Source organism: Chelonia mydas, chromosome 18 (assembly GCF_015237465.2).
Source record: "Chelonia mydas isolate rCheMyd1 chromosome 18, rCheMyd1.pri.v2, whole genome shotgun sequence".
Classification (NCBI taxonomy): domain Eukaryota; kingdom Metazoa; phylum Chordata; order Testudines; family Cheloniidae; genus Chelonia; species Chelonia mydas.
Window position 1 is genome coordinate 13,956,804 of NC_051258.2, and position 18,596 is coordinate 13,975,399.

The 18,596-nt window shown below is 49.1% G+C and overlaps 1 protein-coding gene across 13 annotated transcripts in view; it reads left to right on the forward strand.

Moving 5' to 3' along the window:
• Positions 1-290: 290 nt before the first annotated feature.
• SAMD11 (sterile alpha motif domain containing 11) overlaps positions 291-18,596 on the forward strand; it is a 180,794-nt gene continuing 162,488 nt past the window's right edge. For 4 of the 13 annotated variants that reach the window (XM_043531523.1, XM_043531525.1, XM_043531526.1 and 1 more), the window contains exons 1-2: positions 928-1,761; positions 3,855-3,946. In XM_043531523.1, coding sequence (XP_043387458.1) covers positions 972-1,761; positions 3,855-3,946 — 882 coding nt within the window. In that variant the 5' untranslated portion in view covers positions 928-971. Of the gene's footprint in view, positions 1,762-2,277; positions 2,389-3,164; positions 3,365-3,854; positions 3,947-18,596 lie in introns of those variants that run through there. The other 9 variants (XM_037880960.2, XM_037880963.2, XM_037880962.2 and 6 more) reach the window with 9 other exon arrangements.

Consider the following 18,596-nt stretch of genomic DNA (forward strand, 5'->3'; position numbering starts at 1 on the left):
TCCTTTAACATAGTAAGTGCCCAGAGGATTTCCTCCCTTCTCCCCCCACCCCCCCATTCATTCATACGGCTGCATATTGACTTTCCAAGGTGGCACCAGGCATTTGCAACCAGCCCCACACCCTTTTGGCTGAAAAACGCTCAGTTTGGGGCGATGGAGCCAGCCTGTCGTCCGTCGCTAACCCCCCTCTCCAGGAGTGAGCGCTTGCTGCTTTCCCCCCCCCCCCCACTCTTTGTGTGTGTGTGTGTGTGTGTGCGTGTGTGTGTGTAAGCGCCTGTGCTGTTTAAATGGGCTAAGTTAGAGAAGCGGCGGCGAAGGGAAATCTTGTTTGGTCAGTCTCCGAACTGCACCGTGTGACTCCTGAGAACCTCTCCCCCTGTCTGTCCCGGGGGCGAGGGGGAGCCCGAGCCCCCCGCCCGCCACACGTAGGGACCTACGGGACAGGGGCAGTGCGCTCTGGGGGGGGGGGCAAGCCATGTAGTGGCAGCATCTCATTAGGAGGGTGGTGGCACGGTTGGTCTTTAATGATGAGGATTCTGGCCAGGAGGGGAAATGGACTCTCATCATAGTAAGGACCGGTCCTTAATAAAGCCGTAAGCAGAGGCAACGGCTCTGCAGCTTGCCGGGGAAAGCGGGGCAGCCCCGAAAAAAACTTCTTCTCTTGCCTGGTCAAACTAGTGGGGAGCGGGGGAGGGCGCGTTGGGACCCACGGCGCTGTCCAGTTTGTGCAAGCGAGGGGAGGGAAGAGGGAGAGCAGGGGAGGGCAGGGGTTGCGGGGTTTAATTGTCATGATTAAATAAAGAAAAGCAAGGAGCCCGGTCTCCTTTGGCGAGGGGCCGTGTGGCGGGGAATCCTCCCGCGTGGTAGGAAGGTGGGTCGATCGGGGAGGGGGTGTGTGTGTGGGTGTGTGGGGGGGATCAATAAGTGTTTTAAACCAAAATAATGTCTACGGCAGCAGGGACCTCGCCAAGATGTCAGGTATTAGTCCGGAGGGGCAGATCCGTGAGCAGCCCAGCGGCTCCCGGGTCTACGGTGCATTAGCCGCTCGGTGGGAGAGGGATCCCGGGCAGCTGTGCTGGGGACCCAGCCGCGGAGATTTGCGAGCGGGCTCCCCCGGGGGTTACTACCCGCCGCCTCCGGCCCCCGAGCGCCAAAGGTGCTGCTGTTGCGGCTGCTGCTGCTGGCGCGTTTCATCCAAACTCCAGCCAGCGCGGGGGCAAGTTGCGCCGGAGACATCAGAGCCGCTGCGCTTTGGAGAGGCGAGGGCGCCCTGGGAGCGCGGCGGCACCATGCCTGCTATCAAGAAGGAGCGACCTGACAGGGAGGAGATGGCCCTGGCTGCCTTCAACCAGCCCATGGAGACCTTACCTGACTATCTGGCCCCTCTGGCGGCCGCTGCCATCCCGGTGGTGACCCCCCACCCTCCGGCTTACGACCAGATCTTTGCCCACCACCACCGTGCCTACCTGGGCTTCCACGAGACCCACCACCCGCACCACCCCCATCACCGCCTCCCCGAGGACCTGATGCTGGAGCGCTTTTCCTCCATCCCGGATTTCCAGCCCTTCTTCGACAGCGGCGAGCCCTGCATCGAGGTGGAGTGCGGGGAGAACAAGGCGCTGCTCTACATCAATAAGTTATGCCAGGGCAGCAAAGGACCCTCCATCCGGTACCGGGGAGAGTGGCTCACCCCTAACGAGTTCCAGTTCGTCAGCGGCAGGGAGACCGCCAAGGACTGGAAGCGGAGCATCCGGCACAAAGGTAAGGGCACGGCTAACGTTGCCCCTCGGGCAGGGGTGCCCCGTGGCACGGCTGTCTGCCGCGCGCGCCCCTCTCCCCAGAGAGCCAGGCATTGTGAAAGGGGGAGGCTGGCTGCATGTGAGCACTGGATTGGGGGATCCCTCTGTGATCCCTGCCCCCCTCTTTTTAGTGACACCCCCTCCGACTATCAGATCCCCCCCGATACCGGGCTCTCCTGAGCGGGACGGGAGCTTGGGGGTAGTCTAGAGGGAGGGGAGTGTCGGGGAGTGGGGGGGGGGGGTTCACCCGGCTGCAGAAGTTTCATTCAATGTGAACAGCAGAGGCTGAGCCATAAGGAAGGTTGGGGGAGAAATGTGAGGGGAGCTGGGTCTAGAAATGACTGTGGATTAAAGCGGGGCGGCGGGGGGGGGGGGGGTTTACACTTGGCGGGGTTTGGGCACTTTTCTCCGCACCTGACACAGCCACGCAGAGTGAGAGGAGCTGGGGAGGCTGCTGGGTGCGCGGCGCTTCGAAATTGACAAAAGGGTGCAAGTGCCGACCGGCGGCAGCCCGGGGGCCGGCACGGCTTGGGCGAGGTGGGGCGGCTGTGGCTGGGGCGCAGGCCGGAGCGGGCAGCGCTCGGGTGAAGTAAGTGCTCGCGGGGGGAGGGGGGCAGATATGTCCTTTTGGGGGGGGTACGATTTTTGGGGGTGCGTGTGTGTATATGTGTGTACAGTTATGTGTGTGAAAGAGTGGAGTTGTCTCTGTTTAGCGTTACCTGTGTGTATGGTTGTGGTTTTCTGTGCATTGTTGTTATCCGTGTGTGCATAGTTGTGTGTCTTTATCTGTGTGTGCATAGTTGTGGCAGGGTGTGTGGGTCGTTTTATCCGTGTATGTACAGTTGTGGCTGTCTTTATAGTGTGTGTGTGTGGTGTTATCTGTGTTCTGTATAACTGTGACTGTGTGTGTGTGTTCTTGTTATCTCTCTGTGTATATAGTAGTGGCTGTCTGTGTGTAGTTGTCTCTGTGTTTGTGTAACTGGCTGCGTGTGTGAGTGTGTGTCTGGAGAAGGGGGGGGGAGTGAGTTTGGAAGTTGTGAGTGCTTGAAGCAGAAATGTGCCGGCTTGTCACTCCAGTTGCTCTGTAAATGAGGAAAGGCACCTCGGGGGCGGGGGGGGGGTCCCAGCCCACCAGCTGGGTGGTGCGGGACCCCGGCGGATCTGCCTTCTGCTGACAGCTGCCCGCCTCCCCCGCCTCCCCTCCCCCGGTGCAGCTGGACCCGAGCGGGGCCGTTCCAGAGCCCGGGGACGGCGGGGAGGATCTGCGGGTGTCTCCGCAGGTGGAGAGCTGAGGACTTGGCTCTCCCTGGGCGCGCTGCACAGGGAGGCGGGGGTGGGGGGCAGAGGCGGAAAGACAGAGTCAGTGTGACATGTAATTAGCTGAGAGCTGGAGGTGTCAGCCCAGGGGTCTGAAGAGCCATTAGGAGGTGACTGACACCTCGCCTTGTTTATTGATCGCCAGAGAAGAGGGGAATAACTCCAGGGGCCGCTCTAATTATTATTATTCTCCTCATTTTTTATCACTGGGCTCCTGGCTGTCTTCAGGAAATCTCAGTCCCTCTGGGGTGAGTCAGGAGGACTGAGGTTAAATGGATGGAGGAGGAAAGGGCGCGGGGGGGGGGAGCTGTCTCGGGTTGCCTTGTGGTTTGCATTCAATATCTCCTCCGTTGCTTTTAATTGCAAATGCATCCCTTACCCGTGCCCAGAACGGCACCGGGGCGGTGTGTGCGTGGTGGGGGAAGGGGGTGGACATGCAGGTCTGGAGCGCCTGGTTGTTATGTTCATTAGTCATCTCTCCAGACTGCGAGAACATTTTTAACAAGGTTAGAGGGAAGCTAATGAGGGCTGCGCTGGTGGTTCTCTTCCCGATTTCTACAGGGTAGAAAGTTTAATTAAGGTACACGCATGAGCCATGTCGGGTGGGTACTGGTGGGAACGGGAAGAGAAGGGCTCTGTGAGTTTGCGTGGAAAGATCCGAGTTGCTTTTTCTGCAAAGCCATTTATTTTTTTTACAAAACAGTGCTGTTTCTTTTTCTTCTCCTCCTCTGCATCCAGGGAAAAGTTTGAAGACTCTTATGTCCAAAGGAATCTTACAGGTACATCCTCCAATCTGTGATTGCCCTGGGTGTCGAATTTCGTCTCCAGTGGTAAGATTATTGCTAAAATATGTGTTTTAGTCAAATCTCCTCCCCCACTCTCTTTTTTCCATTTTTTTTTCTTTTCCTTCTTTAATCAGGAACTGTGATTTTAAAGGGCTAGGGACTGTCAGTCACTGAGCCTTCTCCAAAGTGCTGTTTTGCCCTGTGAGCATAGCTGCAGCCTTGTTAAATGTCAGAGGAAGGGGAGGTTGCAAACAGAGCAGCTGGGCAAAGCGGTGCTTAAACTAAAGGATGTAATGCAGAGTATGCATGTGTGATTGAGGGGGGGAAATATCACAGCTATGCAAACTGCAAATCATTCACCAGCTCCAGCCTCACCCCCCCTTTGTGCGTGTGTGTGTGTGTGTGTATTTTACGGAAGGGTAAAGCAACTGAAACAAAGGAAATTAAAAGTACCCACATGTTAGGATCAGAATACTCATGTTATGCAAAAGGTTTATGAAATCTAGATAAATTTGAGACGGATTAACAAACATATTTTGGATTTACCACCTCCTCCCTCCAGAATAAAACTTTTATAACATTCTCATCCTTGACAGTGATCATTGTTTTTATAGCTCTATTTTGCTTCATCTTAAACACTGAGTTCAGGGTGCTTTCCATCCCCCCATCTGAGTATTTTTTGGGGACTCTTAAAATCTCATTATGTGTGACATCATGATTTCCATGGAGAAGATGGTGATGTCATAAATACAGAGAGCTGCGGAATCAGAAGTGTGTCTTGCATAGAACTAAGACATTAAAAATATGTATAGCTGGGATATGTGTGTACACTGTAAACATAGTTACAATTATTTTCATCAGTTAGAATCCTGTTTGGTTCACATTACTAAACTAAATCCTGGAGTTGGAAGAATCATTGTAACTGAATGCATTTTTATAATGAGAACTGTGGAAACAAATGCTATTCTATATTTTTTTTTATCCAGAAGGATATTTTTTCTTCTGTTGTCTTTATGAGGTCATACATGGTAAATCTCCGGGAAAGTAGAGTATTTTTATTTAGAATCCCAGATTTAAATGATTCCTCTGTGTATATTCATATTTATATGCATGTTTAAATGAAAAGTTGCTTAGAAAAATGTTAAGTAAGTGGCCTGCAGAAGTCAAAGCAAATATATAATCTGTATTAACTCTTTGAGAGCATATTGTGCTGTAGCTGTTTACACTGAAAAAGTCATCACAGAACAAAACCTAAAGATACTATTTATCTCACTATATAATTTTTCAATTACTATTTCACAATTAGTAAGTCACATTGGGTGAAATCCTGGCCCCACTGAAGTCAATGGGAGTTTTGCCATGTACTTTAATGGGGCCAGCATCTCACCTAGGGTGACCAGATGTCCTAATTTTACAGGGACATTCCCGATATTCAGGGCTCTGTCTTATATAGGCGTCTATTACCTCCCACTCTTGTCCCGATTTTTCACACTTGCTATTTGGTTGCCCTAATTTCACCCATAATGTTTACTACCACGAGTAGTCTCATTGACTTCAGTGACACAACTCACAGTAGTAAGCACTATGCTGGGTAATTAGTGTTTACGGGGTTGGGCCCTTTGTGCACTTTTTTTTTATTATTGACCCTGCAGATCAGAGAGGCTCCTTTACTTTAGTCCATGGTGTCTGCAGAGCACTTGCTGATGGTCTCTTGAGAACTGGCTGATCACATGATGCTGGCTGCTCCTCACTTCCAGCTGCTAAATTGCATTAAAAGACAGCTAAAACTACACTAAATACTTTCCTAAGGTTACTTTTCTACATAAGCAATTGCTGTTGTTACCTTGGGGATGCTACCTGATTGCAAGTGGGAGGGGAGTTGTCTTGGAGACTATCTCCATGTTAAAATGTGGTCTAAACTGAAAAAGTTCGGAAACTCCTGACATCAATGGAAATAGGTCATTTAGTATTAGGAAAGGAAAAGAAAATCCTTCTTGACATGTCTCCCAGCCCCCTTCTCCCAGTGAGATGAAGTAGAAAAGGTTTTGACAGCAGAATAACCTTTATTCTGATTCTTTTAGCACAGCAACTGGATTTTATTTTGTTTATTTTTGTGTAGCAATCAGCGTGCTCTTGGCATAATTTTCCTTACTTTGGGTGTAGCTCATGCTATGAGAAAGCTAACCATTATTTTCGTAAGCTTGTTAAAACCATTGAGTATGTTGTAGTGTTCCAGAAAGACAACCTAAAGTTATTAAGAAATGACTGAAGTGAAAGATGGAGATAATTATATTTGATAAATGTGTCTTAATACAAGTCCTTTTAAAATAAAATGTTCTTTTCCTTTTTAGAAATTAAAATGTAAAAACAATGCACTTATATAGCATCTTGCATAATAGGGTCTCAAAGCATTTGGCAAACTCTAATTAGTTTAGCCTTACCACACCTCTGTGTGGCAGGAAAGTGTCATTATCCTCATTTTAAAGATGGGGGTAGCTGAAGTACTAAGATGTTTGAGCCGTTTTGCCAGCCAGGGCAGAAAACATTTTTGTCTCCCTTCCCCTAAAAAAGTCTGAGTGGTGCAGCGCCCCCTGAAAGTTGGAGTCTAGGTCGATCACCATGTTTGCTGGCCCTCAGAACCAGCTCTGGGTTTGGGGGTCTGATTTTCACCTGCAGCTCCCCTTGACTTAATCTGGAATTCTGTGTACTCAAGCCCAGATCCTGCAACAAGATCCATACAAGTGGCCTCCTGCGTTCTCATGGAATCCCACAGACTTGAGTGGGATTCTGCACAAAAACAGGGCTGCACTTGGTAGATCTCATTGTAGGACTGGAGCTTAAGTGACTTGCCTGAGGTCACATGTAGGAAAACTGCATCAGAACAAAGAACAGAATCTAGGTCTCTTGACTCCCAGTCCTACCCTTTAACCACAAGACTATCCTTCCTCCCTTGAAGGAGAACCTTATCGATGCTAACTTTACTCTTCTTTCTACAACCCAGGAACAAAAAAGTGAGTTACTATCCATGGACCAAATCCCACTTGCCTTACTCACATGAGAGGTTCCTCTGGCACTTTACTTTCCTTTATCAGGCAAGCATGATTTAGCTGGTTCTCTCTCCAGTGTATACTGGTAATTTCACATTAAATCTGGAATCCCCTGACAGTGCGCTGTGGTATTTGCATGTACTATATATTCAAAGCAATTATGCTAGGAAACAGTTAAGAAATGGGGACAATTTATCTTTCCCTGTCTGATGACTGTGGTTTAAGAATCAATGGAGCAGGGGGCCCGTAGCCATACTACACAGAACTTACTGTATTTTATATTGTAGATACAGCAGGAAAGTGTGAATTACACCCGTGGTCCCTCTGACATGGTTGTATCAAGAGCATGCAATGAAACTGTGGGCCCGATACTGTCCAGGGAAGTTTATACTGCTGGGACTCTGGTGTAAATGAGATCAGCCTACTGTCAACAGGAATAGGCCAGACAAGCTCATGAATTGTTTTTGAAATGGGGCAGAGCCAGTTGCTTATGGGTGAGTTACTCCTGTTGGGGCTGCGAGTTGAGAGCAGAATGACCCAAACATCTGGCCCCGCCCGCCCTTCTGCAAAGGTTACATTGAGTTTATCCAACTCTTCTACCCTGTCAAATGAATTTGTAACATCAAGGGCTTTAATCAAAATCAGTGCTTGCTCTCAGGCCCTGTCTGGGTCCTTTGGGGTCTGATAAGGGAGGATTGATTTGGAAAGTAAATTGCATATTGCTATGGAACCAGTTTGGGAAAGCAGGAGATTTAGGAGCTGGAGGTTTTTACCTTGGGCCTGAACCTTTTACCAGCTGCTGTAAAACTGTTGGAAGCAAAATCAACCCAGTAAAAGGAAAGAAAGACCCCTTTCCCGCACAGCTTCTTGGGCAGGGTTGACAGAGGGGAACATGGCCAGCCATTGCAAGTGAGCTCCTGTCTGCCAAGGGGTCAGGAGGGGTCATTGTTCTCAGGGTATCTCTCTGCCTGGAATGTGCCCTGGCCTCCCAAAGAGGGTCTGCGCAGCCCTCCCCAGTGCATGGGTCTGCAAGAATAAGCGTGTGTGGGGAGGGGAGTGCTAGAGCAATGCCAGACCTAGCAGGTCACTTGTTTGGTGCCTTCCCAGCTTGGCTGCCCCTAGGCAGCTAAGGAACTGGGCTGGGACTTTTGATGTGGATCCCCCCTGCAGTGAGGTTGTGACAGGGGCTGCCCCCCCACACCCCTGCATTAGCACCGGGCAGGTCACACACACAGAGCAGCAGCAGCAAGGAATGCGGCTCGACTCCCTCCCCCCCGGCAGAGCCCGGATCGCTCCCCCCTCCTTCCCGTCGCAGCTCGTTTGCTGCAGCTGCAGACGGCGGCCGGCGCCTCGGCTAGTTCTGTGACCGACCGCTGGTTTCCTGCGAGGCGGAGGAGGAGCAGCCGCGTCTCGCCTGCTGCCTCGGCGTCTCCTCCCTCGGGCAGCGGCAGCGGCTCCCCCTCCCCGGGCGCGTCTCGGAGCCTGGCCGGGGCATCAATCAGAGCCGCGCGGGCCGAGCCCACCGGGCGCGTGGGTAATCAGGCAGACGGGCGGGGGCTTGCAGGGGGGTCACTCCGGGGCTAGGGGCGGGCAGACGGACAGACGCACCCCCCCTCCCCCCCCCCCGCTCTGGTTTGTGCCTTTCATGGACACAGGCGCTTGCAGGCAGAAAAGGCTTTGCCATTAGGTGAGTCCAGGCACTGCCCAGGCGTGTGTTTCCCGAACCCCCCCCCTCACCCCCCGGCTTTGCAATTGAAGGGGGCTGGAGCTCTCCGGATTTTATGCATCTTTTCTAAATCTTCAGCGTTAAGGAGAGTTTGCATTGCATAGGCCTGCACCCCGATTTCCCATGCACCCTCTATGTTTGCGGCTAAAGAGAGCTAGACCCCCCCCCCCCGCCCACTAGGTTCATGCACCCTCAATCGTTGCAGTTCAAATAAGGGTTTATTTTGCCCGGGTCTCTACCCCTGTGTTTTCCTGCTCATGCAGGATGCCAGGAAGGCACAAAAATTTTTGCAGGCAGGAGACTCGTAAATTGCATACTTAGGTCTGTATCCCCCATTTACATGGATCCCAAATATTTTCAGTTAAGAATGGTTTAAATTACGAAAGTCCCTTTGGTGCATTCCAATGCATTTCAGCTTTGAACCATTATTCAGCATTTCCCCTCAGTCCCCTCAAACTTTCCTGCACATGCACAATGCCAAAAACTCTCAGTCTCTGCAGTTAAAGGAGCCCCTAGACTGGGTAGGCTTGTGCTGCTCTAGGTGTTGGTGAGTGTTTTTTCTGGCTGTGTCAGGCTCCCAAGGAAGGCCTGACCTGTTCATAGGTGACAGTCACCTTAGTGAAGTGGGGAGGGCCGGGGGGATGATTTTGCAGAGGCCAGCACTAAAATCTCTGTCATTAGAGCAAAAGGGCTTAGATTTGTAATGTTAAGGATTGTACGCCCAGTATAGCAAAGGAGAAGCATTTTCTAGCATGAATACCCTTTGTTTCCATCACCAGCGTGACCCTTAGAGTATTTTTCATAATGACCTGAGCCAGGCTGCCTCTGAAAATGTTTTAGGATTTAACATGGGATTTTGTTTCTTTCTTTTTTTTCTTGAGTTCTGTCTTTTCACAGCTAGGATTTCTCTTTGAAAGTCTGCCTTACCTACCGTGGGTTTGAAGTGCAGGTCACATGTAAAGATGGAAGAGCAGGCTTCTTAAAAAACCCTGTCGTGGCATAGGTGCAGTAAAACAAAAGAGAAATCCCAGTGAAATATATTTTAAAATCCCTCTACCTCTTTTCTTGAATGCCAGGGCTCATGGTAATTATGCATAACTTGGTCAGTGACGATAATTCATTTGTTTACTGGGGCCCAGTTTTGCTGTGGATTTGGTATACATAGAGGGTGTTTGTTTTGTTTCGTTTTGGGTTGGTTCTTGTCATGGCCACACAATTGTGTGTGAGGCTGGAAAAGATCTAAATTTTTTTTTTTTAATTTAGAAACAAAGTGTGTGGGATCAGTTAAAGTTCCCATTGTTTAGCTCAAAATGTGTCAAGTACTGTGCAGTGTTCTTAGGTCAGGGGCAGTAGGGTTAGTAATACAGCTATACAGGGGTCTTGAGGTGGGTTTTCCTTGGATCTGTCCAAACGCGGTCAGAGCCGCTCTCGCTACCTACCGGGCAGAGTGACTCGGGTCGTCTGCCCTTGGGGTGGAGAAGAATGCGATGCGGTGCCTCTGTCAACCTAAAGGGGTCAGAAGAGAGTAGCCAGATGAGGAAGTTCAGCTGCACTGTGATCCCTGCTGTTGGCTGCAGGGGGCTGGAATTTAGAAGCTGATCCAAATCTTGGGGACTTCTACGTGAGGTGAGGCTGTTCCAATGAAACTCACCTGTATGAATAGGATGTAGCTTGCTCAGTGTCATGGCCGCTTTCCTGGCTGCCTGTGTGAGCAGGATTGAGCCTGAAAACTTGGTTTCAACTGAATGGATTGGGTCTTGGGCTCCTGTCTGAGCTTTGGAGTGCATGGATCCAGGGGTTTGCATGTAGGGAGCGATTTTCAGCTTTGCCTTTGTGTCCTTGGAGATTCCCTTATGACTGTAGAAAAAGCCCCTCTGGGAAGCAGATTTACAGACATTTTATTCCTGGAGGCCCTTGGCACAGCTTGCTGGTTTTATTTGTGATTTCATTCTGATGTGGAGTGTTGTGTTTAATCCGGCACATTTTAGTTTAGTTAGGTTTTGTTGTTGAATTATTCAGTTTAGTTTAGGATTTTTGTAATTGATTTATTTAGGGGACGTTTAAACTGCATCCATTGGACCAGTTTTCTGAGCCTGAGCCCCAGCATTAACCAAAACACTCCCACAGCCCCAAAGGTTCAGCTGATATATCCTTCTCCGGGACAACCCCCTTCAGGGAGGAGTCTGAGGAAAAACACTATGCCCTTGAGGGGAACAAGAGTGACTTTGCCTGACCTGTGTAGAGTTGAGTCCTCAACCCCCAGCCCCAAGACTTTCAAATGCAGGGGCTATGAACAAATAAATACACATCAGGCGCTCTTGTGGCAGTGAGGGAGCAGGTCTCTAAACTTGCTGGATCCCGGGACCATACTGAGCATCGTAGAGCAAAACCTATAGCTTGAGTTGCACCCAGAGGTGAATGAGAAGCCAGCGCACACCTGGAAGATGCTGCCTGTTTTAAGGGGGAAGCTGTGTTCTGTGCTAGCTGTTACTCTTGAGTAGGCTTCAAGGCCAAACCTTGTGCAGAATGCCTTGCAATTACTCCGTTATGGTCCACGTGCCTTGGAGATTTTGGAAGAAGGTGTGGCATGGATGAAACATTTAATTATTATTTGTATATAGACATGTAAGGGTAAGAGCAATGGGGTGGAGGGCGCTGGTGCAGTACCGAATGGTTTAGTTTTGCGGATTATTAAATATGCTCTGAAAAGGAAAACATATTAATTGGAGCACAATATGGTGAGTGAATAGTAGAGGTGCACAAGCTTTTCCAGCCTAGGAAAATCGTGTTAACTTTCCGGGGATGCTAAAGGGTAAAAGGTGGAGGATATTTACTGACCTGCGTAAAAATGGGAGCTGTAATGCAGCTACTGTCAAGATTGTTGCCATTCTAGGGAGTAAAGAAGCAAGGTGAATGCCATTGGGCTATTACATTGCGGGGCTAGGAGCAGGGCCCCAGTGACTTAATGTGGCTTGCACATAATGAGTCAGAGTAACCTTCCTTGGTGCCACGGGTGGGGAATTCATGCCTGAAGTCAGAGGCAGGATGGCAGGCAGTGTTTCCACTGCTTCAGGATTCTGCTTGGAGACTGTAACTTTAATTTTCAGCAGGGGCTCCGTAAGGCTCCTAGATCAATGCATCCTTGTCCATGCCCTCTTCCCCACCCCCCAAGCACAGTGTAGTTTGTCACTCTTGCTTGGCTGCATTGTGCCCCCTGGTGGATTTTCTGCACCTGGGGAGTGCGTGGTCCTACACCCTGGTTTATAGCACCAGTAAGTGCTGGAGTGGATTCAGCCCAGTAAGTCAGAAGACACAAGCTAGGCTTTGCAGTTAACGGGCAAACTGTGGAATCAAGTTTAAAGACACTCCAGTGAGTTCGGAAAAATCTACCAGTCCAAGGAAAACGAGTTAAATGTAGAGCAGAGATACGTAGAGCTAAATAAAAGCGGCAAAAGCAACATCATCTCGTTAGGAATGTGTCAAGGGCAATATAAAGGTGAGATAGGATAAGTAATTTTGCTGTCAAAATTATTTAGAGATGTCATTAAACTGCTTAGGGCGGTCTCTATTGCCTCAGGGCACAGACACCTGGTTTTAATTTGCAGTGGTCTGTGTCCAAACCTGCTGGCCTTAATCAAAAGGATCAGTGCTCATTTGGAGCCTGTTGGCAAATGCCTTTCGTGAACAAGGGACCAAACCTGCAGAGTTGATGAAGGGACCAGTATTAACTCCCACTTTCTGTACTTTATTCGTTTTTTCCTGAGCATTTAAAAGTAAACCGTCCCCTGTTTAAACTGTGTAGCAGTGATGTGTTTTTTATGCTACATGGTGTCATGGGCTTGTAAGGCAGGGAGAGTGGAGAAGCAGCATTCTTTGTTGTAGCCTTTTGAAGAGAGTCCTTCTGTTTTTAATATACGCAAAAAATAAAGTAACATTCGGTGGGAATTATACACTTGTCTTTGCCCTCCACTTATTACAGATTGTTCTTTTTTTTTTTTCTTTTACTGTCGTCTTCTGTTTCTCCTATGGAAAGCCTGTTTCCTTCATCCACAGGACTGGCAAGCCTCTTACTACACAACAGATGCCAGTGCTGAATCTTGGTTGGCAGCAGCATCTCCTCCTCCTCCTTCTCCACCCCCATTCTCCCCCAGAGCGAAGTGCATCCCCTCTCCAAGCCAACAGCCTGAGAAAGGCCCCTCCCCCAGCTCTGGGCCCCGACCTGCCAGGAGGTGATGAGCATCCTTTGCTCCCGCTGATGTCAATGAGAACCTTGCATTATTGGGCCCTCTGTCACCAAATTTGCGTCTTCCAGTTGATGCACAGAGAAACGTTTCACTGATTGTGTTATTTATCGCTGCATGAATCACATGTGGGTTTGTAAGTGAAATTGACAGCCGTCTCCTTTAGCTTCTTTGCTTCATCCTTCTGCTGCTCTCACTCTAAGGTATCTCTCCAGGACACCCCACCCCCCACCGGGGAAATGCATTTCCTTGCTCTTATTTTTGGCTGTGTTGTTTTAACAAAACCAGTGAGAGCGGAGAGGAAATTACACTTTCCCCTGGGTCGTAAATATAATCTGATGCAGGATTTTGTTGTAACTTGTCTCAGAAGGTGGATGGAGGGAATTCCCAAGCCTGGAAGAAAAAAAAGTACCCATATTCTAGATCTAGTTAATGCAGAACTTTAGCTGCTTTTGCTTTATTTTACCTGTGCATAGAAAGTTGCAAAATAGGGATGCCTTTGTGCGCAAATGTGCCCTGCTCCTTGATAACCTTTAATAATCATAATAAATAATAATGCCCTTGTATTGGAAATCTTTCATTTTCAGGTGTGTTGGGTGGTTTGTGGCTAGATCAAGGGTTTTCTTTCATCTCTAATATCTCCAACCAGGGTAAATGTCCATAGGATTCTCACCAGCCTGAGTCAAGAAGACTCTCTGCCCTGTAAGTGATGCCTGCTGCTTATCCTGCATTCAGGCTGGACAGACATACTGAAAGAGCAAAAAGAGATAATATCTCATGTAGATGCATAACCCTTTCTGTGACCTGGGCTGTATAAGATAGAGGGATCATTGTTTTCCGCTAAGATTTGTAGTGTGAGTAGGGGAAAGCCAGGAAATGGTAGCACTGTCAGTGTGTGCAACAGAAGTTGGAGAAGTTGCATCTAAAGGGCTGCACTCTTGATTGTTTGCACAGAGAGGTCTGAGGGCAAAACGTAGCCCCAAATACTAACGATGTTCTAATTTTAGACCGGGGCTCATGCAAACAGCCTTGACTTCAGCGGGGTGCTTTCCAGAACAAGGTGTGTGGGATTGGACCCTGAGTTGCAGATGGGAAAGGAATGAGCATCTCTGTGTGGGCAGCAGGTAGGGGTAGAAACTGAGAGTGTGATGGTGTTGCTACTCCTTACGGCATTCAGTGGAAACTCTCGGAGGGCTGAAAGCTGCTGTTGTTTTGTGAACTAATTGTTCACCTATATTTGTGCTATTGCAGCAGGTTGAGATGATCACGCAGCAGCTTCTGTTAGTGTGAGACTTGTCTTAGAACTCCAGGCTTTTCCCATTTGCTTGGATAAAGCTGCTGCTCTTTCACGTAGCATAAGATTTTTCTTTTTCTCAGTACCACGGAATAAAGAAATAACCTGAAGTGCCTCACTGTCGTGGCAAGAGTTGGGAGTCAGGACTCCTGGGTCGTATTCCTAGCTCCAGCATGGACTCACTTTGTGACCTTGGGCAAGTCTCTTAGGCCGATACTTTCAAAAGCACCCTTTAAATTGGGGTGACTCTAATTTTGAGTGCCTGGTTTTAGACACTTAGGGTATGTCTACACAGCATTTGGGGAGCAAGTTTCCTAGCCTGGGTCCACAGACATGTGCCAGCAGGGCTCACATGAGTATGCTGTACATAGATGTGTAGATGGAGCTTTTCTGATGTGGCTTGGGCTCTCAAGCCTAAGGGGTGAGGTTGACATACCCTAGTAGGATAGGATTTTTCAGAAGTCCTGAACAGCCAAAGCTTCCATAGAGGTCAGGCCCTTGGTATCTCGAGTTGGGCACTCCAGACTAGTGGCCACTCTTAAAAATTTGGTCTTCGACCTTTCCTGCTTGAGCCTCAGTGTACCACATTGCAAACTAGAAACCACTAACAATGCCGAACTACGTCACGGCATTGTTGTAAGGTTTAATCCGTGTTTCTGAAGAGCATTGGGATCTTTGGATGGAAGATGCTAGACAAGCACACGCTGTTTATTTATTTATTTTGCATTCAACATCTAGAAGGGAAGACCCTGCTTTGAACAGTTTCGGGTGATTTAAGGAGCAGAAAAGAAAAATAATTTTCAGTGCTAGAGGAGAGAATTTAAGAACTTTTGGCACAGAAAATAAATCCTCCTTGGAAATAGTCCTGGTCGTGATACGGCAGCAAAGAAAGTCAGGTGTGTGCCTCTAACTGGGTCCTAACTCAGTGTGTTCAGAACTTTTTTTAAAAACAGCACTGGGATTTTAAATGGCTCCAGTTAAATCAGGCCACTTAATTGCCATAACTTCTTTTAGTATAAAACTTAGTAATAAAAGAAAGCAGCACGCTCTGGTGGACAGCGGGAAGTCAGTCCACTGTTTTCATGTTCACACTTCCCCTCAGGAGCCTATATCCATCAGAACTCCTCCCGGGCCTTGCTGATTCAGAGTTATGGGCCCATTCCCCTCCAGTGGCGGCGACAGTTCTGCATGTGTCTACCCATCAAACTGCAGAAACTCCCCTGTAACTGCCTCCTTTCTTCTTATCCAGGGATGACTGTGATAGGTGATACTCAGCTCTGCTGAAGCTGCTTTTGCCATGTTGCTAGGGCAACCGGAGATAGCGCCTGAAGACAGGAAAGGACAGGCATTCCTTTCTGCTACTGTCTGGAGCATCAATGATTGAATGAGATGAGATAGAATTAGATAATCCTGAAATTCACAGTGGTTTGACGCCAGACCTTTATTAAATAAGTAAAAGTACCAGCCCCTTATAGTAAAATGAATTCTCTCAGATCAATAACTTTTCTTCCCCTAGTACCTCCTGCAATCTGGGTTGCTCAGGAGTATTTTCTTTGTGGGGGTGAACAGAACAAACATACTTTTTTTTTCCAGGGGGGATTGTGATACCAATTTGTCTTTTATCTCCCCCAGTGATTTACCCACTTAGCTCTAAAGAACCCTTATAAAAATACTATAATGTTCTTCATCGATGGCTCACGACACTTCAGCTTTCACTAGTGTTATTCAAGCACTGTAGGCCAGTATAGTCCATACTGCAGTATTTTAGGGTAGGTTTTTAAAAGAATGGAAAATAAACCCTAGAGTGTGAATGCAGGGGGACCCCGTCTTTGGTTCTGTTTTTGTACAGTGCCTAGCACAATGGAGTTGCACCAGTGTAAAATGTTCACTACAGTGTGAATATATCACCAGATTCTGATCAGAGTTGCTCTAGATTTACACCAGTTTAACTTCATTGATTTCAGTGGAGTTTCTCCAGCTTCAGCCTGGAATGGTGCTGATCAGAATCTGGTCTGGGTCAGAGAATGGAGCCTAAAAAAGCATGGAAAGCTGCTCGTTATGGTCCCGTAGAGTATGTCTACACTGCAGCTAAACACCCATCGTTGGCCTGTGTCAGCTGACTTGGACTCAGGCAGTGGGGCTGTTATACTGCGGTGTAGCCATTCGGGCTTGGGCTGGAGCCTGAGCTCAGGACCCTCCCCGCTCGTAGGGTTCCAGAGTCCACGCTCCAGTCTGAGCCGCAGCTTCAGAGCACTGTCTACACAACTACTTTTAGAGTGCGCCGTGAGCCCCACTAGCCCAAGTCTGTGGCCCTGGGCTGGGAGGCTCACTGCGTCGGGCTGTGTAGACATTCCCGTGTTATCTACCATGCACAGCTCCCAGGATCAACAGCAAGGTCTCTGTGCAGATTGGGGAGAGTATGTGGTCCTAAAATAGTAAGGAAGCAGTTTGAAATGTCACCCAGCACTAGTGGGGTAACCCACACATGTCTTGTGTTATCACCTTTCACACTGAATGTTCCCTTTCTCCTCTTTTTTTTTTTTTTTTTTTTTTAAATCCTGAAATTGACAATGTGACTCCAAAACATTTTGGCCTAAATACTCTGCTGGTGTGAAAGGGCTTGAAGTAAGTGGAGCTGACCTCATTGGCACCAGCTGAGAATCTGTTCCTGTGAAATCCCAGATGCTACAATAATGAGTGTCTTTTCGAAACTCTACCTTGTGGGATACATAGGGCCGAATTCAGCCTTGCTATAAGAGGCTTTAATGCCATTGACTTCCCTAATACATTATACTCGTTATCCCGTTCAGAAGGCCAAAAAGTGAGTATGAAGGATATTTGGGGTTATATGCCCTGTAAATAATTGTGCATGCCCTTTCCCCTAAGGGTCTAATCCCGCACACTGTTGTTTGAGAGTTCTCTCGATGAAGGACCCATTATGGGGTCAGGCCCTAAAGTCCCAATATATAAGTTCAATACTTTGTCCTCTGAGTCGCAGTAAATTTCACTGCAGTCAGCACAGCAACGGGGGTTACAGAGACTATAAAGGAGGAGAGAATATTGTTCCTTAGCATTTAAGGATCCCACTTGTTTGAAAAGCTCTTGTCCCTGCCCTCCAGCAGGATGCGAATGAACTGAGGCAGGGTGGGAGGAGAGGTGTCTGTTCAAACTTTGGAGGCTCTGCTCGCTTTCCGGTGGGCAATAAAGCCATGACCATCTACAGACAGGGGTGGCAGGTTTGTAGAAATTTTGGTGGTGCCCAGAACTCTTCCCCCCCCCACACACCTGCCTAAGGCTCTGGGAGGGAGTTTGGGTGGGGGAGGAGGTCTGGGGTGCAGGCTCTGGGAGAGAGTTTGGGGGCGAGAGGGGGTGCGGGGGTCGGGGTGCAGGAGGAAATTTGGGGGCCAAAGGGTGTGTTTGCGGAGGGGGTGTGGGTGCAGGCTGTGGAAGTGGATGGGGGGGGTTGATGCTTACCTGGGGAACCCCCTCCGGCAGTGGCTCCTAGGTGGGGCAGGCTGTGGGGGGGGGAGTCTCTTCACACTGCTGTCTCCAGGCACTGCCCCTGCAGCTTCCCATTGGCCGCAGGGGTGTTTGGGGCGGGGGCAGCGCGCAGCGTCAAAACCCCCTCACACGGGTTGCAAGGACCTGCCGGCTGCCACGTGGAACGAGCGCGCAGGAAGCCACTCAGCCCCGCTGTGCTGCGGGTGGCGGCGGGAGCCCCCGGGCTGTTTTAAATCGCCCGGGGGTGGCAGGTAGGGCCCGGGGAAGCGCTGGAGGAGTGTGTGTGTGTGGGGGGGGGGAGGTGGGAAACTTTGCTGGAGCCGGGCCCCTGGGACAGGAATATTCCTGGTGCCCGGGCACCCCGGGCCCATAGAACTCGCCGCCCATGCCCACAGATTTAAGGAAGTTAGACATTCAAATCTGTCAGTACCCAGCAAGAGTAAAACAGCATGAAGATCACGATCCTCATTTGTCCTGTTTCTTGCCAAGCCTGGCGGTTTTGGCAAGTGAGACCACAAAATGTCCCTCAAGGGCGTGCAGTGAAGTAACTCGTCCAGTCCGGTTGTGTCACGTCCTTTCCAGATTGCCCAATAGGACTTGTTAGCAGAGGGCGTGAAATGAAACAACTCAGATGTTCGTATTTGTTGCAGATGGAAGCTTCAGGTGGGCCAAGCAAGGTTCTTTGCACACTGATAAACTCAAGGACCATATTCTGTCCAAACTGACTCATGTCCAGCCTGTGCAAAGACCAGGGAATTGCAAAGGATGTAAGCTAGTACAGAATCTGGCTTGATAACTTTCCTGGCAGTGCAGTCAGACCACCCATGAGTTCAGTATGTAATAAAGTCTACGTATCCGTTGCTTCAGTGATTTCCCAGGTTTTGAG